This window comes from Triturus cristatus, chromosome 2_1 (assembly GCF_964204655.1).
Source record: "Triturus cristatus chromosome 2_1, aTriCri1.1, whole genome shotgun sequence".
NCBI classification, from domain to species: domain Eukaryota; kingdom Metazoa; phylum Chordata; class Amphibia; order Caudata; family Salamandridae; genus Triturus; species Triturus cristatus.
In genome coordinates this window covers 759,459,224-759,486,990 of record NC_140581.1, presented here as the reverse complement: position 1 = coordinate 759,486,990, position 27,767 = coordinate 759,459,224, and the positions used below count along the sequence as shown (strand labels likewise).

At 44.6% G+C, this 27,767-nt stretch overlaps 1 protein-coding gene across 1 annotated transcript in view; it reads left to right on the top strand.

The window, feature by feature from the left end:
- ALDH7A1 (aldehyde dehydrogenase 7 family member A1) overlaps nt 1-27,767 on the top strand; it is a 295,831-nt gene that overhangs the window by 34,791 nt on the left and 233,273 nt on the right. The window contains exons 2-4 of the mRNA XM_085632694.1: nt 5,938-5,991; nt 11,942-12,007; nt 19,564-19,644. Coding sequence (XP_085488820.1) covers nt 5,938-5,991; nt 11,942-12,007; nt 19,564-19,644 — 201 coding nt within the window. The remainder of the gene's footprint in view (nt 1-5,937; nt 5,992-11,941; nt 12,008-19,563; nt 19,645-27,767) is intronic.

The window sequence follows — 27,767 nt, the reverse complement described above, 5'->3', positions numbered from 1 at the left end:
CGATTTTACTCATTGGGAGACAGAGTGAAGCATGTTCGGCCGCAGTCTATTACAGGGGGAAGTTTTTCAATATTTACTGTTGGCAAATAATTGTCACAGAGCTTGCCCTAACTATTAATTGCTTCCTATAATATAGGATCAGGCATACTTATGGAGGGGTTTTAAGACTCTGAAGAGTATATGGAGGAGAAGGATGTAACCTACCTCCCCAATTATGATCAGTTTTGCCAAGTCATAGATACCTCAATCCTTGAGGCTGTTTCACTGGTGGTGGCGCCCTTGGAGAAGAAAATTATGCAATTGCAGGTGCAATGCCAAAGACCCCTCAAGCAGAGGAAAGACCCTTCTGGGACCCGGGCCCCTAAACCTCCAGGTCAGCTGGTTGCACCCAACAATGCAAGTGCGTGGATGACCCTGGCGGTTGATCCCGACGCCTTTACATGCCTTAAAAGGGCCTTTATGGACTTGCAACCTCTTCACCTTAATTCTCAGGTTCCTAGTACCCCCGTCTCTCCCAACCCCTCTGATGGAGATGGGGTCCCTAGCAGGCCAATCCCTTCCTGTCCAATAATCCCAAGGCAAACACTGTTCCCCAGACTGCTAACTCTGACATGTTAGACCCGGGTGACCTTTTGCATCCGCGTTCTGCGGAATGGTTCCCAGCGCCCAAGGTGGCCTCCTACATTGCATGCAGATTATGAAAACCCCTAGATAAGGAGGGTAAGGAGCTGCCTTTGGGCTGAAAGCCCTAGGCCATCTTTAGAGTGTAAAGTGGCCCTTACTCCCAAAATATATCCCAAGATGGCTACTTTTCTTGCAAAATGTGTCCGTGACTCCAAGAAGGGCATAGATTAGTCCTCGCGCTCACGCCATGACAAGCTTCTGGACGTGGCAGGTCGCCTAGCCAAGATAATGGACATGGCTGAAGATGCTAAGGCATCTGGATCCCTATCCTCCCTTGAGCCCTTGTCCAGCTGGTCCCAAAGGGCTGTAATTTTCCTCCGGAACACCAACTGTGTGATCTCGACAGAGCGGCACAGATCGCTCCTGATTTAAAATCGATCAAACTAGGAGAGCTGTCTACTTCTGAGGCGGGCCTGTAGCTCAAACAAATTCATTGGGGACCCATTTATTTGAGAGCTGGGTAAATTTGTCAATGCTTTCAATTCTTTAGACTCTGCCCAAACAATCAAATACATATTTACCTCCTGTGTTTTTGCCAGAGTCGGTTGTGGTAGGGGGCGCTTCGCCGGCCGCGACTTTCATCAAGCCTCCGCTACAGGTGTGGACTCCTGCTGTGGACCATTTCAAGACTCCTCAAAATTTGGAAGCGTCTACCCAATGAGGACCTACCCCTGTTACCTTGGGGCCAGAGGTGGTTCCAGGGGCAATAGTGCCTAAAGCAATTCCTAAAGTGAGAGTACAGTACTCGGAGGGGTTAAAACTTGGGGTCCGGTTGGCGCATTTTTTGCAAAATTGGGAGGTTCTTTCCTCAGCTGCATGGGTCCTCCATACCAAAAAAGGGTTTCAAACAGAATTCCGTGGTGTTCCCTCTCAACCACACAGACCAAACCCCTGGTTTTCTCGCGGGACCAGTCATAATTTGTGAGGCTGGAAATAACTCCGCTCTAGGACAAGTGCACGGTTGTTCCGACTGCCCTACATCCCAAGGGTTTCCTCAGCGCTCTTTTTGTGGTGGAAAAGAGGGACTGAGGCCAATGTCCGGTTATCAATCTAAAAGAATTCAACGAGTGGCTCGTTTACAGCCATTCCAAGATGGAGGTTATCCATCTTCTCATTGATCTTTGCAAGTGGCCGATTGGACGGTCCGCCTAGACCTGAAGGACGCCTAGCTGGCGATATCCATCTTTACACCTCAGACGCTTTTTACAATTCCAATGGAAGTCACAAATATACAAGTTTGCTTCCCTTCCTTTCAGTCTATCTTGCGCTCCTTGGTGTTTTAACGAGGAATTGAAACTGGTGTATGAACCCTTGAGAGCTCGGGGAGTGTTATTGATCATCTACTTGGACGATATCCAAATCATTGATATCCAGATCATGAACCAATGCCCAGTACGCTTGACCGAACATTTGCAGATGACTATCGACTTACTGGAATCTCTCAGATTTGTGGTCAACGAGAGGAAATCCTAACTCTCCCCATCCCCATCCCCGCAATTCCTGGGGTTCGTAATAGACACTGTCAAGGCTACACTCAGTCATCCATCTCACAAATTTGACCACAATAAAACACGAGCTTTGGAAAACGTTGTCCAGACCACAGATATTGCTACATCAGTTAGCACAAATTGTGGGCCTTCTTTCTTCTTCCATACAGGCCATCTTCCCAGGCCCCCTCCACTATCGAGCACTTAAACGCCTGAAGTTCCCATCTTCAATGGGGTTTTACTTATTCCCAATCTCTACGTCTCTCGGTGGTGGCGAAAGAGGAGCTGCATTGGTGTGTTTCCCAAATGGAAGGCTGGAATGGCCGAGCGATCTTTGGCTCCCAGCCCGACCCTGTGATATAATGGCATTCCCAGCATTAGAAGAATGTCGGCCTGTGGAAACTAAGCCTGCAGGTGTTTCAGCAGATTCAGGACAGTTTGGGCCCCTTCCCAATACATCTGTTTGCCTCTCGGCTGGATTTCCAACTGTACAGGTAATACAGTTGGGAACCACACCCCAATGCTATATCAACTGACGCGTTTCTCCAAGCTTGGAACATGGAGACTGGGTATGCGTTTAAACCATTTGCGAAGATAATGAGGCTATCCACACAAGTTCGAAGACAATGGGCGGATCGGATTGTGATAACCCTGGTCTGGATGCCACAAGTCTGGTTTCCAGCTCTGGTGGAACTTTCTTGGGATTTTCCAATCCCTCTACTCCTGTTTCCGGATCTCTTTCGGGATCCCCAGGGCAACCCTCATCACCAGGTCCTAGCGGGCTCTCTTTGTCTCGTGGCCTGGATGATTACCGGGAACGCTGGAAAGTCCTAGGCATTTCACAAGATGGTGCCTCTGTACTCTCCAAAGCCTGTGCAGATAGCACAAATAAGATACTGTTCCGCCTGGTTCCAATGGTTGAGTTGGTGTCTCCATTGTCAAGTGGAACCCTTTGGGATTGACGTTGTCCAGGTCTTGAATTTCCTGGCGGCTCTTGCCTCGGATGTTTTGGCCTACAGGTCAATAAATACATTCCGCTCGGCTATTTCAGCTACCCATTAGCCGGTAGAGGGCCACCCGGTTCGGGTACACCCTTTGGTCTGCAAGCTCATGAGAAGTATTAGGTTACCGGTACCTCCCGAACCCACATATTCCACCTTCACCTTATGGGACGTAAATAAGGTTCTGGATCTTCTCAAATCATAGACTTCTAATAGATACCTGTCGAGGCAACAACTGGCGGTTAAGTTCGCCACTGTATTGTTCTTGATTTCCTGCCAAAGGGTCTCGGATGTACGAGTGTTCGATAGTGAACCAGTAATATATTGATTACATGGTGTGTTATGGAGATAGCTTATCAAGGCCATATATGAGGAAAGATTTGATTTTTAGAGTGCCGGAGTATAACTAGGTTTCTTTGTGTTGCACAGTGACTGTTCTCAGTACCTGTACTATTTGTGTCCACCAGGTAGTAGGGTACACTTTTACCCCTAGCGGCACCACAAATAATTGTTTTTTTTGTTGTTTGGGAAAAATATGAGACACAACAATATTTGTAATTACCCAGTCTGATTAAATACCTCTCTGAAGTGCGACCCTCTAGAAAACACTACTACCGTCTTTTGTATTAGAACAGGTAGAGTATTCACCCAAAAGGGATTACTTTTCATATTGTGCTTGAAGAACAAAGAGTAATTCAAAGACTGTCCATACCCAGCATTTCCAGATGTTCTAAAACTGCTTTGTTAAAGCAATAAAGGCTTATGAGCCTATGCCGGAGAACCTTCGTCCTCACAGAGAAAGACAATTGTTGATAGCTCTCACTAACCCTGATAAATCAGTTTCTTCCCCTTACTATTGGCAGATGGGTCAGATGGACAATGCAAGAGGCTGGTATTGATATCTCCTGGTTTGGGGCTCAGTCAGTGAGAGAAGCCGTCTAAAGCCTTTTCTTTGGGAGATGGACTAGAGAACATCCTCAATGCAGCAGGTTGGTCATCAGATTCCACTTTTAAACCAGTCTCAAATCTGGCAACTCTAGTGGTGGAAAAGATTTAAACTAGCCTGTTTCTCGCCTCCAGGTCCTGCCATAGAATAAACTTTCCTAGCCATCGTAATGGAAAGTTTCAATAAGGACGCAGAGGCTAGGATTAGCCCACCCACTCTTCTACCATGGTTAGCAGCCCCCCCCCCCCCGACGAAATGAGACTTTCCGTATGCTTGGGGTCATTTAAATATATGTAATTCATTTATATGATGATTTGTTACGTTTTATCTTGTTAGTCATGTTTACATTTATATTTCCACTCTACTGATTAAGCATTGAGTCCTGATCATGTGAAAACAGACCTCTTACACTATGCTTTCTTTCTCAGGAGGAGAACCCAATAAACGAGTGAATTTAGGAAAGGGCGACTGTGTTCGCAGAAAGAAAGCGGGTGATAGAGAGTTCCCAGGGATTATTATATGGAAGTGCAGTGTCCTGATTGGATGGACTGTTTTTCTTTTTTTTTCCCACTGACTTATTGGAAATGTAGTTTATTGTTGAAATCCTATAATGTTAAAGGCTGCTGGTGAAGAAAGTAAAAGCCTAATCTCGCCTCCGTAACTTTAATAGAATTGAAACTTTCCGTTACGATAGCTAGGAAATTTTTCATTAGTATTGTGCTCTCAAAAATAAAATTGCAAGTATATACTCCAGTTACTTAGTGATAGATTATATTAATACCAGTTGGATGTGATCATTAGTGATTGCTGTGTGTTTTCAGGTGAGTGGTTGGTTAGATGGACTGGTGCGAGATTAGGTTATACTAGGTTACAGGGATAGGATATTCAAGAGGAGAGGTAGGGATCTATGAAATGAGTAATCAGCCAATTGCAAAATTGCAATGAGAAGGATTAAGGCAAACTGGTATGAGACTGAGATGAGAGTATACTCCGAAATAGAAGGATTATGAAGGATGGAAGGTAAGAAGATGTGCACTCTGAAAAAAGGAAGGAGAGCAATCAAGCAGAATTCAGTCAAGATACATTTTTCATGCAGGGTCTTATGAGTATAATAGAAGACTGCTTTATGAGGTAGCAAGCATTTGGAGGATGTAAGCTGTGGACAGAAACAATATCGTACATATTGCTCCATATTTTGGGCAGACATCTTAAACATGCGATTCAAAAGTGTATTCAGCATTTAAACGTTAAGACCCTGAACCTGCTGTGTGCCAAGCCTAAGGCGGTGCTTTTAAACATAGTCTGGAGTATTCCAACCTTGGTACAGGATCTGTGTGCTTCACAAGGATGGCGCCGAACAAAAAGAAAAGGTCTTATTTAAAGATCTACCCTCTCTTTCTGTAAATAAAGGTCTTATCACTCACAAAAAAATGTGTTATTTGACACTGGCTGAGAGCGTCTCGCTAATGCGCAGACCGACTTCTACCCAGTCACCTAATTCAATTCAAATGTATATTGTGCCCGTTTGTTTATGTGACCAAAATATTGTACGTATAAGCAAAGCAGAGTGATGGAGGCCTATGGGTTCCATTTTGAAAGACTCTGGCTTTTTCCAGTGCACAGGGTGGGGGTGATGATGTTTCCCAACCCAGGGCAAGTGTATCAGGAGGGATGCAGGAGGGAGAAGCCTAGACAGTAAAGTGAGGTAGTTTTACTTCCAAACCCATGGCAATCTAAAATAATATTTTTTAACATGTATGATAGTAGGATGTCTTTTATTATGTACAAGTTGTAAAGCATAGTTATTTTTTCCATTTAGGTTTTGACTTCGTATTGTCCAGCTAACAACGAGCCCATAGCAAAAGTTCGACAAGTGAGTATGCCCTTTTTTGTGATCTGTAAACACTGTTTTATTTTTAGTTCTGGTGTATTTTAAGTGTCTGCACTAATTATGTTGATACGTTTCCTAAAACGTAGGTTGTATTTTGTTTCTTGAGTTTAATTCATCAGGGAATTTCAGGAGACTAATAAAATTGTACTATTCTCATTCCTGTCACCATTTAATTGTTTCCCTGTCAAACTGAGACTTTGAATGCTTTCTCTGTGTTTTATCTGACTTAAAAAAAAATACTTTATGCTTTGCTATCTGCATATACATTGAATGATCCCAAAGGTGACTTCTTCTTTTAGGTATACTTTAATAATGCGTTTGCAACTGCTTTCCTCCATCAGCACTGAACCCTGTATATTTATTTTGATACTGCTGTGTACAGTTTACTTAAAAGCTTGTTTGGGTGACAGTTGTGTCCGTCATGTCAAAAGAGTTGATTATGTGTTAGTAGAAATTATTTCCAATTTGTTATTTACAATGAAGGTCAATCCTGCACAAACCTTCACGCATCTTGTTCCTCCTCATTATTTCTGCCTTGTTAGTATGTGCGTCCCTCTTCCTCTCCATTCTATCTGATCTTCTGCCCTTGTTGTTCCTGCCACCTGGTCTTTGTCCACCTTCCACCTATCAAGTGGTCTTTGCTACTCCCTCTGCCATCCAGTCTCTTCCCACCCCACCCCCAACTCCTCCTTCCTGTCATCCTCATTGCAGTCTCTCATTCATTTTATACAGTTATCTGATCTTCTCTTTTCCTCCTTTTCTTTCTCTAGCCTGGTCTTATAGCTTTTTACTGATGACCCACTTTTATTCCATCGTTCCTGCTATCTGTCCTTCCTTCTTGCTGTTTGCCCTTTCATCATTTACTCCTTCCTGCTTCTTGTGACGTCTTGGGAGTGTGGAGGGAGGATGGAGGCTCTTCTTTCCTTCTTGCCTACCACATCATGATAAGCAAGGGAGGTTATTTATGCTTTGTACCTTCCTGCCTGCCGTTTGGTTTAGATGTCTTCCCATTCATTCATTCATCCTTCCTTCCTTCCTTCCTTCCTTCCACAATTCCTTCCTCTTCTCCAATTCCTTTTGTCTGCTTTCTGGTCTTAGGATGAACATGTATTTATCATATATTTATGCCTGTCCGCTACCTGGCCTTTTCTTAATTTACTCTTGCCTTCTGGTATTGCCTATTATTATTTCTTCCTTTCGACATGTTAACTCCTTATGGTTATCTCCTCAGTTTCTTTCTCCACCCCCCCGCCCTTCCTTCCAGTATGTTTATTCTCTTCCTTCCTTAATTGCATCTTTCTTTTCCCTCACTTATATATAATTACTACTATTTGACTTTATTTTCACTACATGCTCCCTTCTAGAGGTATGAGTGGTTTCCTCCAGCTATCATCAATCTTCATATTTCTAGCTTATTTATTTATTTTATTTATTTTGAGGGTTTTATAGAGTGCGAACAAGATCCTTCCGGATATCAGAGGGCTTTACATTAAACAACTTAGTTATACAAACAAATAAATGCAGGTAACGCACGTATACATAACATTTCGTTCAAAAAAGGAGTAGGGTACATAACCGGAAACCTCCCCATTGAGTCAAGTCAAGGGCAGATAAAGTGAGTAGGATGTTTAGTTGGAGCCTTAACATAGTACGGATTACTAGTAAGGGAGATGTTGATCTCGGAATTTATTGTGTTTAGGTGAATTTTGCCATGAGAATCGCTTTAACTTCCTTTTTAGGTCTCGCCTGACCCAGCGCATGCGCTGGTCTGGCGAGACTTATTGAGAGGGCTCCAAAAAGTGCTACCAGGCCAGCCTAGAGCTACAGTGCATGTGCGCGGGCGCGCGCGCCACGATTTACTTTCACTTTCACGGCCACTTTGATGTTTGATCGTGATCGCGATCACTTTCGCGGCCGCACGGCCGCTTGGTATAGCCAATAGGTCTCGCTTTTGGGACCTTATAAGTATTTAGTTATGCAACTGTTGCATGGCTAAACACTTATAAGGTCCCAAAGGCGAGACCTATTGGCTATGCCAATGCTTGTTGAAAGATGAGGTAGAGTCATTCAGTCTGGTTTCTGGGGAAAGTGTATTCCATATTCTGGGCGCCATCCCCGAGAAGGATCGTTTATAGGTTTTCTTCTTGTTGAACCTTTGAGGTTTCAGTAGTAGGTTTTCTGCACTCCTTGAGGATCTTCAACCACCAGAGATCTTCAGTGTCTGTGTGAGGTAGCTGGGTGTATTATGATGTAGGGCTTTATGCGTCAAGCACGCTATTTTTAGATGAATTCTGGCTTCAAGCGGTAGCCAGTTCAAGGATTTTAAGTCTGTGGGAACATCTTTTCAAGCCAGTGATGAGTCTCGCTGCAGCGTTTATTGAGGCTCTTGGGGGCGCTGTTGTAACTTTTGGGAGGCCACATAAAGAGACACTTCCGTACTCCACTCGAGGGATAACTAGAGCTTGTACTGCCAGCTTGAAGTCATTGACTGGCAGGAAGGGTTTCAGCTTCCTCAGTGTGTTTATCTGGAAGTTTGCTCCCTTTGTAGCGTTGCTAATGTGTTTTTGCATAGTGAGGTTGCTGTCGAGTAATTCTCAAAGATTTCGCGGAGTCCACAATGGTTAGTTGAACGTTGAGTGCAGTAAGATGTTTGATCAAGTCTTGCATTAAGGGGACTTTGGCGGGTGGAGCTATAAGGAGGAATTCAATTTGAGATGGTTTTCTGCTAGCCAGATCTGGGTGTTCCTGAGCGTGGAGTTAAGCAACTTAATGTCTTCTAGGGTGTTTATCTTAAGATAAAGTTGTGGATCGTCAGCGTACATATGAAATTGTATGTTAGACGCATGTAGAATTTCGGTGAGATGTTCCATGAACAGGTTAAACAGTGTCTGAGATAGTGAGGACCCTTGCGGGACTCCCAACGTTACTGGTAAGGCTTTGGAAAGAGTGTTGTTGTCCTTGAATTTTTGTGTCTGGTTATGGAGGAAAGAGGTAAACCAGTTTAACACTGACCCTGATAGACCGATTCTATGGTTCAGGAGCTCTATCAGATTCTCGTGTTTGACCGTATCGAAGGCTGAGGATAGGTCTAGTAGGATGAGTAGGCATGATCCTTTCTGGTCAAGGATTTGTAGTGCATCGTCAATAATGTGTGTCATGGCTGATTCAGTGCTGTGACCTGCTCTGAAACCTGATTGGTGTTTGTTCAGGAGGTCAAAGTGATCAATATGTTTAGTCAATTGGTGGTGTACACATTTTTCAAGTAGTTTGGCCAAGGTGGAAATATTGGATATAGGACGATGGTTCTTAAGGTCCGTAGGGTCGGCTGTAGGTTTCTTTAGGATGGGTGAAACCTGACCTACTTTGAGGGAGTCCGGGATGCAGCCTTGTTGAAGTGAACTGTTAATGAATTTGGTCCAGAGCGGCAGAAGCCATGGTGTTAGGTCTTTAACAGCATTTGCAGGGAGAGGGTCGGTGAAGTGATTGGCCGGCTTCAGGGCATTGAGAATCTTGCCTAAAGCATCTTCAGTGTAAGTATCAAAGGAAGACCAGGCTGCATCGTTTTTTAGGTCAAACTTTGAGGGGATTTGGTGTGGCGCGGTTGGAGGTGAGGTGGGGGTTTTCAAATGAGGAGCGGTGTGTAATAATAGGTCATTAAGGAGATACTTCTTGATGTTGTCAGTCTTCTGATTAAAGAAGGTAGAAAATTCTTCACAATTGGGTTGTGGACGGGCTATGTCTTGTAGCCGTTGAGGTGCGTCCTTGGATTGAGTTTTGATTAACTCAAAGTTTTTTGGGACGATTTCTTGCTTGGTCTAATTGGTGGCTGAAGAAGTCTTTTTTTAGTGCGCTTGATCTTTTTGTAGTTGGCATTTCTCTTTTTCCTTAATAACTTGAGGTGATTAGCAGATTGGACTGATCTCCAGTTGCGTTCCAAGGTTCTAAGAGCCCATCTATCCTCGTTAAGAAGACCGTTATACCAGGACTTAGAGTTTTTAGTGGAAACTCTCTTTAGTTGCAGGGGGCTACCTCGTTGATTATCGTGTCATGGAGTTGAGGTAGTGGTTGGTGAGATCATGGACGTCGGAGGTGCCTACAGGGGGCTGAAGCAGGTTGTAGCTGGAAGAGGGTAATGTGTTGGGGTTGAGTTTTTTTTCAGGTCTCTTTTCCAGATCTTTGGTTTTGTGGATTGAGCCGAGTTGAGTTTTATTGTTTCCTTGATAAAGAAGGTGATAATATGATGGTCCGACCAATCACAGGGTTGGATCGACTCCAACTGAATGACGTCAATTTTGGAGATTATAAGATCAAGAGTAGAGCCTATTTGGTGTGTAGGGCTGTTGCAGGTTTGGGTGAGGGCTAGATCATCCAGGAAGTTTTTGAGGCTATTGACCACTGCGTCATTGTTGTCATTCCAATGGAGATTGAAGTCGCCAAGGAATATTTGGGTATTTTGCCACCCGTTATTAGTTGAAATCATATCCATGAGGTGTTCAGTGAAGAGGAGGTTGTCTCCTGGTGGATGATAGAGCGATGTGGAGTGAGCATACTGGTTTGCCATTGCAGCTAACGTCCAGGCATAAGTATTCGCACAAGGGGAATACAGGTGATATGGCTCTGTTTACAGTGATGTTGCTAAGATGTACACAGGTTATACCTCCCCCATCTTGTCCGTTCTGTCCAATCTAATGATGTCGTAGTCGGGGGGGCACTAAAATGTCTGAGTGGGGTGGAGGATTCTGTTAGCCAAGTTTCAGTTAGCATTATCAGGTCTAACTCCTGTGAAATGATGAGGTCAGCTATATCAGCTGCGTGTCTAGAGGCAGATCTACAGTTTAGGAGTGTGCATTTAAAACTGGGTGAGATGAGGGAAGAGGAGGGGTCCTGAGTGATAGGGACTCTTCTTAGGTTATCGCTCACTCCTCTTTTGTTGTGAGTAGCGGATCTGAAAGGGTTGAGGGGGATAGTAGGGATGGTCATCTGAGAGGACGTAAAGGAGTTTGTGAAAGAGGGTTCATGAGAGAGAAGATCGCTCTCCAAGAGCAGATTGATGCTTCGCATTGGGCGGGTTAGTGTATTGTGGGAGGGAACTGTTTTCCAACTGGGTGGGGTAAGTTTAGAGGTGGATGTTAGGTGGTACGGGCGCTCGCTCGATTTAGAGGTTCTTGAGGGAATAGAACGCCGTGATTGTCTCGACATGTCACCTTTACCTTTCTGTTCATTTTGGCTTTACCATTTTGCTATAATTTAATGTGCTTATCTCTCCACCATTTTCGCAAAATCGCCATGTCTAAATAGTTTGACAAATAGGTGATAGTTGTTGTGATTTCTACTTGTTTTTCATAAAACCTCAGTAAATCTTTTGGTAACTATAGAGTACAATCTCCGCAGCCTTTGAATCATTACTGCTTAGCTGTTCCTCCTCTGATAAATTGTGACTACTGTTTTTTTCTGGTAGCCCTTTAATTTATTGAAGTCCCTTGATCAACAGCATCAATGAAGCAGACGTGTTTTATTACTTTGATATTAAGTGAAAATGAACAAAAAAACATGAACGATCAAGGGTGCATTTTGCTCCATGATGCTCCATTATATTCTTTTACTCTCATTGAATTAGAGGACATTTATCTATTTTAGTCATTCGTCTTTTGTCGCTGCTGCTGAAATTTCTCCTGGAGAAGTAAAGTTAAGGTTCTTATTTTAATCTTTGTAACCTTTGCTTTGGGAATGAAACCAAGATTTAAGACAGTGTTTAATTGGTTCTGATTTTGATATGGTCCTGTTGTCAGAGTTTATCATCTTTTATTAAAATTCTTGTGTGTATAGTATCCTAAAGACGTTATTGTTGAAATAATGCATTAATGTACAGTAAATAAGTGATGATAATACCTTCTCTAAAATTCTAAATTTTCTTGTAAATTTCCGGCTTTAGGCTAGCTTGGAGGACTATGAAGAAACAGTGAAGAAAGCAAAGGAAGCTTGGAAAATCTGGGCAGACGTAAGTACTTGACTGCAGCATGTTAATTGATAGTGGGTATTTCTTGGGCATATTTGCCTTTAACTCCCTCTATTGGTCTGAATGTTATACCTCCACTGCTTCTGCTATGGGAGCGTGTCGCCTTTATTGTTCAACTGCAAGCTGTTCTTGTGTAGTAATTAGTTTTCAGTCCGTATAGCCATACAAATCCGCAGCTTCTCATAAATACTTCTGCTCAACTTCGACTATTTGCTTCGTTTATTGCTGGCAGCATGTTGTCAGCTGGTTTACGTATTTGCAGAATGTTCCATATAGTCTATCTGGGAATCACAATTGGGTTCCTGATGGCTTTGTCAATGACCAATAAGTCATGATGAATGTTTCTTAACCACACTCACATTTGATTATTTCTTGTCATTTCAATTTGTTTTTAATTTATAGGAGAATGGATATCCTTATCCTTCCCCTAACATGCTGCCCCACATGCACCAGCCATTCCCATAGATTATCTTTTTTGCATTCTTGTGGTTTTGCAGCCAATTCCAGAGCTTTTGTGCTTGTATTAGAATTACACTGGTTTCTTCTCTCTGTTTTCTGTGCGGGCTGCTTTCATCTGGTTCAGTTTCTGTTTCTGCTTTTAACAATTCAAAAGGGACTTATGCTGCGGTGTTCCTTTCTATAAGTGTGTTTGCCATTGCAGAATGGATCAGTATTCAAAAAGGCCCTTTCCTATGCCCACATCCAGAAAGGTTCACTTTTTTTGTATAGTATAACATTATTTCAAAGAACGTTTGAGTTTTTCTCTTTTTAGTTTTAGAATAATGGCAGTGTAGCACTTCTAGTTGAAAACAATGATATTGGTATTAAAAGAATTGAGGCTTAGGACAGAAAGTTACAGAGATTTATATTTTCCTCGCCCACAAATAGTGCTACAGTTGATGTTCAGAATGCTACTGTGCATGTCTGCGTAAACATGACATGCGGAACAGGAGCTCCTTGATCTATGAAACAGAAGTTGAAGCAGTTCACCCAACCTATGTTTCTGGCTGAGGCCTAACTCTGACGACAAAGTAAGAGGACAAAATGTGGAGGGCAGTCATACCCTTGAAGAAAGGATCACCCGAGCAGGAAAGTAGTAACTCTTCGGGTTCACTTTATAGGCTCTTCCTGTAGGGAACTGGGCCTTTGTTGCAGTTGCTCTCCCACTTTTATGCCCCCTTTTTACCTACTAAATGCTGAATTTCTACTCTTGACTTTGTATAGAGGCCTGCTAACCAGACCTTAGTGCCAGTGTTCCTTCCCTAAAACAAGGTAAAGTCTAATTGTGCTACAATTGGCTAAGGACTTTAGCACCCCTGTTTATCTCTAGTAAATGGTACGCCAGGTATCTGGACAGGAGTAATAAAGAGGGTCCCTCTGGGTGCAGCATATCTTATGCCACCCTGAGGCACCCACATACTAATTCCACACAGACTACCATTGAAGGCTGTGTGACATGATGCAACCATATTTGAAAACACATGCCAAAGTCACTACTTTTTTTTTTTTTTTTTTTTTTTTTTTTTTTTTTTTGTTTAAATCTGTTAATTGCATTTTCTTAGGACAATCCAGTTATATGAACAACAATGAGTCCTGATGCTACAGTAACAGTAGTTGCATCATAATATTGCGAGTTAGTGTATCATATTGTGTTTCTAGGTCTAGGATGCATAGTATAGTAATGTGTTAAGAGCTGGACAATAGGTAGGTACATCCAGGTGTCGGGTATCTAGAGAATACAATGCAGTTTACAGGTGAACAATTTGCCCTCGAAATGACAAATCACAATAGCAGAATCAAACCGTGCATTTTCGTAAGTAACAAAAATGGTAACAATCACAATAACCATGAATGTTCAGGCCACAAAAAACATATCCCCCCCCCCCCCCTTCCTGCAATTAGGGACAGTACGGGCAATCGAGAAGACCGTAGTAGTTGAGTTTATTAAATTAGCACAGTTAATTAAAACCATTGCAATAAAATGTCATCGTAGCACTGTTACCACAGTAAAAACGAAGCACACCATCAAATCAAATTTCAATTCATACACATTACAGACGAGACAGTCTTGTAGTTACTGTTGTAATCACATGACCGGCTTCAAAAACCAAGGATAAAATGATTTGGTGCAGAGACACTAGGGCAAAGTGCAAAAATAGTCTGTGATAAGTTTTTGGGGAGGAGGAACTGATAGGGCGGTGGCAGGAGAGGGAGCGGAAGAAAACAGATTGTCCAAGAGTCTCACATATTTTCCTGACCTTGCAAGCACTTGAATATCTGGGGAAGTAAAGCAGATGCCTCCCAATAGTAAAAAGACGTGGTAATGGTCTCCATTTCTTAGACGAATTCTGGAAGTGAAAGTATTGTAGTCAAGCATGTTGCAGTGGGGGTCTCTGTCTCGAGGAGGGGTCTGGACCGCTCCCCTCACTACACCTCTTCCCCCCCCCCCCCCCCCCCCCGTGATGTGTTCAGTGAGGTGGAGGCACCTTGTCTGTCACCATGCGAGTCAGCCATTATAGTGTCCCAGCAAGTGGCTATGGGATATTTTCAGAGCCCCAGATTGTCTTCCGTGTGTATGGCAACACTCTCCGCCTGTGCCCAGGCAGTGAGTGATCACACCCAGGCCTTGAGGGAAATCGGGTGCCTTCTACCTACAGGTAATGCATCTCTTGCCCAGTAAAAGGCCCAGGTCAATCAATCGGGACGTTACTCTGTATTTCTTATCTCCGTGATATAGGCCCAGGAGACATGCCTCCCACGTAGTTAACAGTGCTCTACTGGTATAGTGATGAGACAGGCAACGTGTTACTCCCTGCCAATATTGGTGCAAGTTTGGGCAAGCCCAGAGCATGTGTAGAAGATCTGCATTCGCCAAGCAGCACTGGGAACAGGAAGCATCTGTTCAGGGAAAGTACCGATTTATTTATTTTGGCAGGAGTAAGGTAAGCTGTGTGTATAATATATAGCTGGATGAGACGGAACTGGGCATTGTGAGGCATTTGAACGGGGCTTTCGAGGAGAGCAGCCCACTCCTTATTTGTGCAGGGGGATTCAGGTCAGCCTCCCTATGGTTACAGAAGGGTGTGAGTGATGGCGCAGTGTGCATGCACAAGTAATCAGCTAGCCAGTGCAGGTGTGTCCCCCGTCCGAACACATAAATATATTGCAAAGTGAAGTGGGTTGGGGGTACATGGGTCGGGGGTACATGGGTCATGTCACCCCATGCGCATCTCAGCGCTCTGATGAGAGAATTGTGAAGGAGGAAATGTCCAGGGGGTAGGCCATTATCCATCTTCAAGGACTTGTATGCAAGAAGTTCCCCTGTCTCTGTTTAGGTCTCCTATAGTGTAGAACCCAACCTCGTGCCCAGCAGATGGTTTTGCCATGGTAGTTATATGTAGCCCCCTGGGTGTACTTGACCGTGCCAACGGAGGGGCATAAGGGGTTGTTACTCATGTGAGATATAGCCAGCGGTGGAAGCAGCGGTAAACCACCAGTAAATGCGTGGGTTTTGGGTAGTGGTGCCCTAGTGCATGGGTGGAAAAGCTTTAACATATTGAAATGGGACCAAACCGGTTAAGACCTGGCAGTGTCAGCCAACTGAAGGGAGTTCAGCCATTTAGACACCCATTGCAATTTGGACGATAGGTAGTGCTCACAATTTGGCATAGAGAGCCCACCACGGTTGGTTGGTTGGTAGAGCTTTGCGAGCGCCACTGGACAGCGGGAAGCAGTTCAAATGAGGTCTTCCCATAGCTCGTTCAAAGTACCGGAAAAAGAGGGTGGGGATATACAATGGAAGATTGGTAAAATAATATAAGGGACAACAAAAGCGCCACCATTTTATGTAGGGCTACGCGCCCCGCCACTGACGGGGGCAGCATCCTCCAAACAGCCGTGAAATGAGGTGATGGTTCGCATCAGGTTGCCATAACACAGATCTGCGGGGATATGGAATACATGGCTGCCCAAGTATTGAAACATGGCGGGCTGCTAAATGAGAGAGACATCCGCTAGGGCGAGACCAGAGTTAGCGGTGGCCGAAGACATAAAAAAGACAAGATTTGGTCCAATTGACTTTCAAGCCAGAGAGAGCTGCTTACCGGTTGAGTCTTTGTGATCGTAGCAGGGACTGGAAAGAAATCGCAAAGGTAAATGAGCAGATTGTCTGCATAAAGGGAGACTGATTGGACACCATCTCCCAGGGGTATACCCCATGTGCCACCCTGGACCCTGAGCTAAGGTAAAAAGAATTTGGGAGAGGGAGCTGCCCTGGCGTTTGCCTCTGCATATGTGGATGAGATCAGAGATGAGGACGCCCATCTTGACTCTTGCGAATGGCAGGGTGTACAGGAGGCACACAACCTGATGAAGCAGTCACCCAGACCATTGTGTGGCAATACTGTGAAGAGAAAGGTCCCTTACAGGGAGTCCAAGGCCTTCTCTAGCTCCAAGACCAGGCAGCCTGCTCTGGGCTAGAGATTTGGAGCAAACCCAAGGATTCGGAAAAACCGGCATAGGTTACGGGAGGTGATGGGAGCTGTAACAAACCAATTTTGGTCTGGGTGACAAGTGAATAAACTAGAGGCGCCAAAGTCACTACATCTAATATAGGGAAGTCACCCCTACAGCAGGCGTTTGACCCCTAAGACAGTGTGCATTATATTCTATGCAAGGACGTATCTGCATGAGCAGATATGCTCCTGTGTGGTCTAGTTCTTTTATTAGATATTGCAAGTGATCAGGGAAACCATTTTAAAAACCTATGCCTGACCCTAGTGAAAAGAAGTTCCCCAGTTACATGATGGCTTCACTGAAAGTAGGGATGTTTGGTATCCAACATCTCGTATTCATGAACCCACATTGATTCCAGAATTGGATTGTTTAATACATGCACACAGAAGGCACCTTAGAGGTGCCCCTGGAAAACCTACCATCCCTCTAGTGTTCTAGCTGACTGGTTCAGTCGTGCCTGCTGCCACATATGAGTTTGTGACAACCATGGGTGAGAGCCTTCGCTCTCAGGAGGTCATGAACAATGCCTGCTTTGGGAAAGGCTTTATCACCTTCTCCCCGAGAAAAGGCTGGTAAATTAGCATTCCAAGGAAAGTGGCTTCAAAGAGCTCACTGCCTTTTGGTGTTCAAGTCTGGCTTTTCTCACAGGAGAGGATGCTGTTATTCCTCCCTTAACCACAGGCCATCAAGCATCAGGACAGGCAGGAAAATTAGTTATGCAGTAGGCATGTTGCACTGCCAGGCTGGGCACACCTCTAGGGTGCCCAAGTCTGATGTGAATGTGATGTTAGAACTTACACCATATTGTGGAATTAGCATTTCGGGGACATGGTGATGCCTACTGCCCATAGGAAGTGGTCATCTAGGGGGAGTCTTGTCCCTCTCCTTAACACCCCTCAATGGAGTATTTAGGGGACCCTCTTCAACCAAGATTTCAGAATTCGTTGGACACAAAAAGCGTGGAAGAAGACTGATGACCTGAGAACCTAGGAGCATGACTGACTTGGCGCCAATCCCATTGACCTGTCTGCAGCACTCCACCTAAATGGAGCAACTGATCCATCTTGCTGCTATGCGGACCTCAAGAAACCCGGAGACCTGCCAGTGCTTCACAGATTGCCAAAGAATCTCCCTTGGAGTTGAGAAGGTACTTTGCTGCAGTTGCAGGCACCAAAGAAGCAAGAGCCGATACACTGAACTGCCGTCTACCTACCTACCTACCTACCTATTGATGCAGCAGCCGCTCAGGTTGGGTTAGCCATACTCCTACAGGTCAGATCCATCCTACCTTCAAGTGTGGGGATGGCAGCACCAACTGAAGCCGCACAGTGCCAATACCCTTGCAGCAGCCAAGTCTGGTTGTGCCCAGACCAGACTCCAATTCCAGGGACTGTGAGATCCACTTTGTTAATGGCCCAGCTGTCCTGTTTGCCCCCCTGCAGCAGAAACCAAGACAAAGAGTGAGTCTGAGACTGCCACTACCCGACACCTCAAAGCACCTATGCACCTTCACTCCCGAGCCAGAGTCCAAGGGAGGTGACGGTGCCAATGGGATCCCCTAGACCCACAAGAGCCGAGCCCATGCTTGGGTTTACCCAGACTGGAATTCCAGTCACTGCTTGCAGCCTCTTTCTGCAGGCCTCCTCCAACCACGAGAAATTACTGCACTGGAATCAGACACTAAAAGACATCACTGCACCCGAGCCCCACAGCCCGAGGAGGAGTGAACCAAAGGTGTCCCTGCGTGCCAGAGGATCTCAAGGGTTGAACCCCCATGTGGGTTCCCCTGAACTGGTGCACCTGTCCTTCCTTGCAACCTCTTTCTGACTGGACAGTTCTCCCATTGAAGTTACGGTACACCCAACGTTGTGACAAACCTCTGCACCCGGATGCCCCAGAGCCCCCAGAGGTGACCTGTTGGTGTGGCCCAGGACATTGCCCAATACTCACCTGAAGTCCAGAAGATGATTACTGTAAGTCGCTGACAAGTGCCCGAATGCAATACATGTTTTTCCTCCATAGGATAACATCACCGATCCAGAAAATGCATTGTGTCCATTTTTGAAAACTGTAAAAATTCCTAACTCGAAAAGTACTTACCCAATCTTGGTATCTAAATTTATATAAAAGTACCTGTTCTTTTTATCAGTGGGGGCGGGGGTGTACATACACATACACTGCCAGATTAAGCACTCCAGGCCTCTCAGTGCTAAATGAGCTGTAAGAACAAACCTGGGGCACTTCCGTCCACGTCGCCCCCCTACCCCCCCCCCTCCCCCCCCCCATGGTTTCTCAGGCTGCCACCTAAGCCTTCCTTTATCAATAATCCTGCATTTCGTTCTCCAATTTATATATGCTGCCTGTGCGGGACAAGGCTTCGGCAGTGACCAGAATCATTATCACACAGACCCTACAGGCAATAATTGCTTACTGCTGTTGGTTTGGTTTATGAGAGGGGGATATGGTGAGGGCTTTTGGAGGCTTGCTGTACTTGTAAATGGGCACATGAAGTAAGAAGTGTTTGTGTTGCTTAATTTGGGCTTGTCATTACCGGTAGTTTAACATCTGCATTCATTTTTGGGGCCCAGGACTTAACATCTTCAGGCATTGACCCAGCACAAGAGTAAGAAAAGCAGAAAATGGAGCAGAAGGAGAGAAGAAAAGCTAGGAAAGCAGAAGTGAAATTGAACCTGCAAGAGGGAGAAATCTATTGTACGTGTAGGGTGCTGGAAGAAAGAGACTAAAGTTTGAATTGATACCAGGCTGCATTGGTATAACGTATTAGGAGCCCCAACATTGTGCTGTTTCCTAACCATGGCTCCAAAGAAAGTCTTTGGGACACTGCCGTTATTCCTTTTATGCATTAAACATTGATTGTATTTATGCCACCATGCTTATACCTTTCTCTAATAGAGGTAGACAGTGCTGCATATATTGTATGCATTCTTTGTGTGTTTTTTTTTTTCTCCCGCACAATTATTCTCATGATTTCTGATGAAAGCAAAAAAATCTCTTTTCTGCAGATTCCAGCTCCAAAACGAGGGGAAATAGTACGACAAATTGGCGATGCTTTGAGAAAGAAGATCAAACTTCTAGGAAGCCTGGTATGATTTTATTTAGCACAATGTAAATAAAAACGAAAGACTCTGATAAGTTCTCGGAATGGGAACATGCCTATTCTGCAAGGCAGCTGTATAAATGGTGCCATGGAGATCTATTACTTTAAGTACATGGAGGTTAAAATTAGCTTTTTTGGTGTAATTTACCATACTGAATCAGCGATTAGAGCACCTCCAAGCTCTTGCTGATTAGCTAATTCCCCTTAAATGCCTACATATACTAATCAAGAAGAAGACCATCTTTTCTAAATAAGAGAATTGATGCTTCAGGAGTCCAAAATAAGTTGGAATGCCTGTATTTGTGAATCCTAAAGATGTCAAATCTAAGCCTCTTACCAGAATTCCGATGTACATAATTTCTTTTTATACCGTAGCCATTTGCACTCATTTTCTGAATGTTTAAGGCTACTTCCTGCAGGTTGAATGTCAATGTCAGTCTTGTGTTGCAGTGGGGAAAGGAAACCTCGTTGGCCAACATTGGAGATGATCTACTAATTTCTCTAGTTGAAGACTATTGCTGCCACACTAATTGTCTTGAGCTCTCCGTTCATAACACCACACTACAACATTTTGATTTAGAGTGGATGGGAATCTCAAGAAGTAGTTGGGTCAGTGGAATTCCCTAGTTGCAAGGTCCCATACAGCCCACTTCAGTGCTACTCCTCTGTCTGCAGCTCCTCTATATTCCTACAGACACAGTTTATCAAACAGATGTAGATGCAGAGTACCAAGATTCCTCTCCCTGGACATTTAATTCTAGAGCTTGAATGATATTCCCAATATCTGTACTGCTTCATTTTGTTTTCATAAAGGATAACTTTTGCTATCTAATTGGAGCCAAAACAGAGATCCTAGTATTTGATGATGGCTCTGATGAGGGTAAAGCAACTAGATTTAAATGGCGGCCAACGTTAAGAATGACCCCTATTCCTATACACGTGAAAAAAAATTGTTGATGGTTTATTTAAGCTGTGAGAGTGAAAGTATATGCACAGTAGGTTCAAACACTATCTACGGTTGCAGTTGGTTGCATATGTTGCTAGTTTTACTAAGCAGTGTGTTTATGATTTTTGTTAGTTTTTTTTATTTAACCCCTTGGCTGCTAAGCCTTTTTCCCTAGAATGCTGAGCCCTTTCTTGGCTATTTGGGATAGTTCGCACTTAGGTCTCCAGATTCTTTTACCCATATAAGGTATACACTCCAGATTTGCGGCCTTTTTTCCCAACATCCTGGGGATTCTGAAGGTACCCAGGGTTCGTGGATCCCCTGATGGGGATTGAGAAAATAGCTAAAATCTAGGTAAAGTTTTTCGGGGGGGGGGAGGGGAGGGTTGAGAGGAATAGGAAAGGGTTTTTATTTTCCTAAAAATTGCATCAACAAAAGGTTTGCTGTGCTAAAGATACAATCTTCCCAGCTTTTAGGAATATGCAGACATGAATCAAAAAACCTTTTCTGTTTTTACCACAATTTGGAAATTTTTCAAAGAGGTAGCCCATTTTCCAAATGTTTGTGCTGTCAACCTACTTTCACTTTTTGGCGGTAATCAGTGTGAAACATGGGTGTTCTCTGAAAGCTATAGATTTCTGAAAAGTAGACCAAATTCTGAATTCAGTAAGGGTTCATTTGTGTAGCTCCCTCAAGGTTCTTTCAAAGAAACTAACTGTTTAAATAACAGAACACTGAAAATTAGTCAGAAAAAAGCCTTTTTTTAATGTTTTCATCTTTAACTTCTTGTCACGATGGCTGATTTACAAAAGCAAAATGCCATTACGTCTGCTAGACCCTTCCGATTGCGTTGATATACAGGGTTTGTAGGTTGTTGAAGAATCCAAGGTACCCAGAGCCAATAACTGAGCTGCACATTACAGTGATTTTTCATTGTTTACTAAGTGTAGATCAAATGACATGGTTAAATATAAACAGTGAAAAATGGAAATCAAGGAAACCTATGTATATCTGAAATGGACACTAGATACAGAGTTTAGCAGTAGGTACCCATACTAGCATATGATTTAGAGGGCATTTTTCAAAATGTCGTCTTTCATACACACTGGCTTGGACACAGACTCTACATCTCTGACAAAGTGTTTTTTGGATGTTGGAGGAATGTATTCAGGAAAGTGGTGATCTTTCAATCTAGCCACATCTTCCACCAATCTAAGAACTGCTTAACTGCTATAAGGCTGCCTATAACAGACAACTGAAATTGTACACAAGTCGTATTGGAGAACACTCTTTGTAAACAAAGTAAGCATTTGAGGATGCAAATGTAACCATTGAACAGCCAATGTCTCGAACCAGATGTATGGCTTTCAAGCACAATTGTAAGTCTCATTTTTTATCTAATCGACATACACCTCCCATGTGCTGCTTGTAGTGCTACATGCACACGGGTTTGCGCGCGTCTGCTACCGTCATAGGTGAATTGCTTTCGTCGTGAATCGTTGTGAGCATATGGACATCTCTTCTATCTGAAAATTTAAAAGCAAGAAGTTTGTTGCTACCCAAGACACTGCTCTGTCCCCTTTGAAGCTTTTTGCACACAAGCTGTTTAGGGTAACATTTACGGTTAGAGCTGATTATTCCTCAGCGCCCACTTTGAACAATTCCTTAAATAATTGCACACCTGTGTAGAATTTGTCCACCTATATATGGGGACCTTTATTAAACTCCCTCTGGCAAGGTCCCCCACTATTTCTTTTTCACTGATTTAAAAGTGGAAGGGCAACTAGAGGGGGTCAACTGAAGAATCTCTACCAGTGTACACCCTGAAATTATATGCATATCTAGTGGCAGTCACACAGCATATGCCTCTTAATACCATAATGGGCTGTCTTACTGGGAATGTATTGTCTGAAAACCAAATGAGCAGGGCCAGAGACTTATCCACAGACGTATCTCTCTGGAACTTAGATCTCTGAGAAAAAATCTACTAAATGGTCAAGGACAGGCTGAATCTTGATGACAGTCGCACCATCAATAAGCAGCAGGAAGAAATTAATAGGCAAAAAGTTCTTTATATTGACTCTGCACCCTGCAATAAGACTAAAAGCCAGGAAAACAGGCTGCACCATTATTGGGGGCAGCCCAGGGCTCAGTACTTCCAGTGGGATGCCTTCCAGCTCCTGGCTGCAATATAGCTTGCTCTTGCTTACAACTCAACAAACTGTGGTAGTATCAAACAGTAAATACAACTATTGACATGTAATCCGGAAAAAACCTTCAATACAAACGATACAATGAACTTCATACTCCAGAAAGATGCCCCTTACTTGCCACAGACGGCTAAACTGAGGATCAACTGTACCTACTCTACACAGACCGAGCAGGCACCAAGGATATACCACTAGATGAGACAAAACAGATTTTGCACAACTCCAAATGCAAATTTGAAACCCAATAAAACAAAAAATAAATAACTTAAACCAATAATAAAAATTAAAAAAAACCTTCAAGCAGAGCAATAATACTCATTTGAAGTAAACATTACAAAAACGTTTTGTAACCACACATATTCAACTACACAAACTGCAGATCTACCAATGCTGAAACCGCAAGCAGGAGTCGCTACTAAGGAAATCAAAAGCTTTGAACTACAGTGAAAAGGAGAAATAAAACATTCTGCATTTGATAAGAAATAAACCGTTGACATTATAAAACACAATGAAGTCTGCCCCTGGGGGCAGATAATCATCATAAATGTCCGATCTGCCCCTAAGGGGGGCACAAAGCAAAGATATAAAATTGGCATCCCAGAGGGGAGTGACCCTTATCCTTCGGGCAACTTCCCCCACATACAGAAACGTATGCTTTGATGTCTAGTGGTTCTCTACTCCCCATGAGCAGATTGACCTAATTTTTTTTTAAAGTCTGATCTGCCCCCAGGGATAGCGGAAAGCAAAGAACATATGTGGACAATACTGGCCAAGGACCGTCTGCAAAAGGACTGCTCCCCAATCTACATTAAGGGAAAAGTCCATGGTGTCTAGTGGTTTTCAGGCGCCCCCCACCCCGACCTTGAGGGCAAAATGGCCTTACAAATGGCAGATCTGTCCCCAGGGTGGGCGGAAAAGAAAGGAGATGTCCATTTCAAAATGGAGATTGACCTTTGCCCGAGGGGCCGCTCCTTGACATCCATGAATAACAAATCCTTGGTGTCTAGTGGTTTTCCCACAAAGCAGATCACCCCCAAAAAAGGGCCAATCTGCCCCCAGGGGCACTGAAACGGCCAAAACATGTCCCAGTATTGTTGGGCAGCTACCCTTGCCAAAGGGGCAGCTCCCTGACCTACATAAATGAAATATCCCTGGTGTCCCGTGGTTTTCTGCCACCCTTGGGGACAGATCTACCTAGCAAAAGGCTGTTCTTCTCCCCCGGGGAGGGGGGGGCAGAAAATGACCATATCCCCACTCCAAAGTTGAGATGGTCTTCTTGCCCTCCCATGTACTCTCAATTTGAAAGCCCACTGAACACCAGGGACTGCATTTATGCAGTATTTATTTGGGGGTGAGCGGGCACTCTGGGCATGGGCTTATGCTCCCCCTCTGGGGAGCCCTCCCGCTCCGGGGCATTCACCCCCAATCTTACCCTGGGGGGGGCAGAAAGACACCAGGGGATTTCAAAATGGTGCTCAACAAACAAAAGGATGGAGTGGCCTACCCTGGTAGCAAATCATACCCCCGCCCCATCAGGAGCAATAATGTATGTCTGTCCCCTCGAGGGCAGGTAGGATGCTTGTCCCAGTTGGGGAGGTTGCCTTAATTCTTCCCCTGGGAAGGTCAAAAGCCCACTAGACACCAGGGATTTTGCATTTAGGAAAAAAGAAAGGAGTGTGGGCATTGTACTCTGGCATTGGCCATATCCCTACCCTGAAAAGGACAAACCAGTGGCTCTGCCCCCCCCCCCCCCCCCCTTCCTTGGCCGGGGTAGACATGGGTTTGACCCCAGTTTGCCTGTGTGAGTCTGGAATCCCACTGGATGGCAGAAGAATTAAAAAAAACGCGTTTAATCCAGTATTTGGGTGGAGCTGGCCCATCCTTACATCGGTCCCTACTCTCCCCCTCAAAGCCTCAACAGTCTTTCTGCTCCCCTGCGGACTAAAAGTCCCATTCCAATGGCAAGCAAGTGGACTTTTATTGTTTTGGGTGTTGTTTTTACATATGGGCTAAATACCAATAGCGTTCCACTTGCCTTGGTGAATGGCTGCAGTTTTTTGGGCTTGGGTGGGCTGCCACCTAATGAAATCTACCAGACCCAGGACATATTTGAATACTAAGCAAAAACCAAAGGAAATGATGGACGGAGTGTTGAACATTGCAAGCACTCACCCCCAGTCAACTGATCTGGGTTTAATCCATCACCGTTCTTTAGCCCACTCTGCCACCCCAGTTCAGACATGGCCATATGCAAATCAGTCTGACCCTGTGCCTCATGGGAACAGTCCAGCCCGAACTGCCAAGCCATGTCTTCCCTGGACCGGAAACAAGCTTCCTAAGACCGGTTTCTGGCATTTCAGCCATCTTCAGCCAGGCTTGCTTGAATCCAGTGGCAAAGTGAGCAAGGGGCTCACGTCTGAGCATACCCTGCCAACTTATGGCGAACAAAGCAAAAACCAAAGGAAATGATGGACGGAGTGTTGAACATTGCAAGCACTCACCCCCAGTCAACTGATCTGGGTTTAATCCATCACCGTTCTTTAGCCCACTCTGCCACCCCAGTTCAGACATGGCCATATGCAAATCAGTCTGACCCTGTGCCTCATGGGAACAGTCCAGCCCGAACTGCCAAGCCATGTCTTCCCTGGACCGGAAACAAGCTTCCTAAGACCGGTTTCTGGCATTTCAGCCATCTTCAGCCAGGCTTGCTTGAATCCAGTGGCAAAGTGAGCAAGGGGCTCACGTCTGAGCATACCCTGCCAACTTATGGCGAACAAAGCAAAAACCAAAGGAAATGATGGACGGAGTGTTGAACATTGCAAGCACTCACCCCCAGTCAACTGATCTGGGTTTAATCCATCACCGTTCTTTAGCCCACTCTGCCACCCCAGTTCAGACATGGCCATATGCAAATCAGTCTGACCCTGTGCCTCATGGGAACAGTCCAGCCCGAACTGCCAAGCCATGTCTTCCCTGGACCGGAAACAAGCTTCCTAAGACCGGTTTCTGGCATTTCAGCCATCTTCAGCCAGGCTTGCTTGAATCCAGTGGCAAAGTGAGCAAGGGGCTCACGTCTGAGCATACCCTGCCAACTTATGGCGAACAAAGCAAAAACCAAAGGAAATGATGGACGGAGTGTTGAACATTGCAAGCACTCACCCCCAGTCAACTGATCTGGGTTTAATCCATCACCGTTCTTTAGCCCACTCTGCCACCCCAGTTCAGACATGGCCATATGCAAATCAGTCTGACCCTGTGCCTCATGGGAACAGTCCAGCCCGAACTGCCAAGCCATGTCTTCCCTGGACCGGAAACAAGCTTCCTAAGACCGGTTTCTGGCATTTCAGCCATCTTCAGCCAGGCTTGCTTGAATCCAGTGGCAAAGTGAGCAAGGGGCTCACGTCTGAGCATACCCTGCCAACTTATGGCGAACAAAGCAAAAACCAAAGGAAATGATGGACGGAGTGTTGAACATTGCAAGCACTCACCCCCAGTCAACTGATCTGGGTTTAATCCATCACCGTTCTTTAGCCCACTCTGCCACCCCAGTTCAGACATGGCCATATGCAAATCAGTCTGACCCTGTGCCTCATGGGAACAGTCCAGCCCGAACATATTTGAATACTAGACATTGAGGGAAGTCCATGGTGGTATGCCTTGGGTGGAACTCGGGACATTTTTTTTTATCCACAATGCACTGTATAGCTCAAATTGTGCCTAAATTCAAAATACATTCCTCGCATTTCTGTGATGTAAACTTCCAAAACGCACAGAAATTCACAAAATTTCTACTGCTCAGTATTCCCCCACTAGTTCCGATACAAACACTACCTCTACTTGTATGGGTCGGCCAAGCCTCCACAACGGTGATAGTCCCAAAACTTAATATGGAGACATATACGTTTCCTGTCAAAATACGTATTTGGCGATGGGTGTACCTGCGTTAACTGGGCCCGGGCCGGCTGCCATCTAGGGAAACCTACCAAACCCACACATTTCTGAAAACGACACCCAGGGAAGTCCAGGATGGTGTGGTTTGTGTGGATCCTAGGACATTTTCTTATCCATAATGCCCTGATAACCTCAAACTTTGCCTAAAATCCCACATTTTCCTCGCATTTCTGTGACATAATCTTTTGTAATCTGCAAGTATCCAGAAAATTGCTCCCACCCAGTGTTTTCCCACTTATCCTGATAAAAACGCTACCACACTTGTGTGGCTGGGTCTAGTGGCCTCAAGGGATCAAACCAGGGTCACTGGGAGCCCCGGGGTGGAACTTGGTTTGGTCCGTTCCTGGGGGGGGGGGGGGGAACGCTGGGGGAACGGGGGGGGGGGGGGAACGCTGGGTCTTAGAACTTTTATGCATTGCTCCTGATACTGGAAGTTTCCATCACAGTAATTTTTAGCTTTGCAGGGCATTGTGGGTAGGAAAACCTGTAGTTAGGTTTCCATGGGTGGCAGCCCAGCACAGCCCCAAATACCACAGCTACTCCGATCGCTGAGCTCTCCTCGTATCTCTTTAGGGCCTTTCGTGGGCGGCCTCTTGGCCCATCCACGCAAGTGAGGTAGCATTTTTATCGGGATACTTGGGGGTATGCTGGCTTGCAGGAAAATTAATTGTATATTGCCTTTGTAAATCGGTCATATTGACAAGAAGTTCAGTATTTTTTATTTTATTTCAACAGTTTCCTTGGGAAAAACTTACACATTTGACCCCTTGCTGAATTCTGAATTTTGTCTACTTATCAGAAATGTTTACCTTTCTTGGATCACCCATGAGATTTTCAGTGGTTTCCCCCACAAACTGCAAACAGGTTGAAACCGCAAACCATTTGTTAATGTCATTTTTCTGGGAAAAAAGCACTTTTTTGTAGAGCAACATTTCCCAAAACACGAACCTTAGCTATATTTTGGCAATTTTCTCGGTCCCCTCAAAGATAGTCCACAAACCC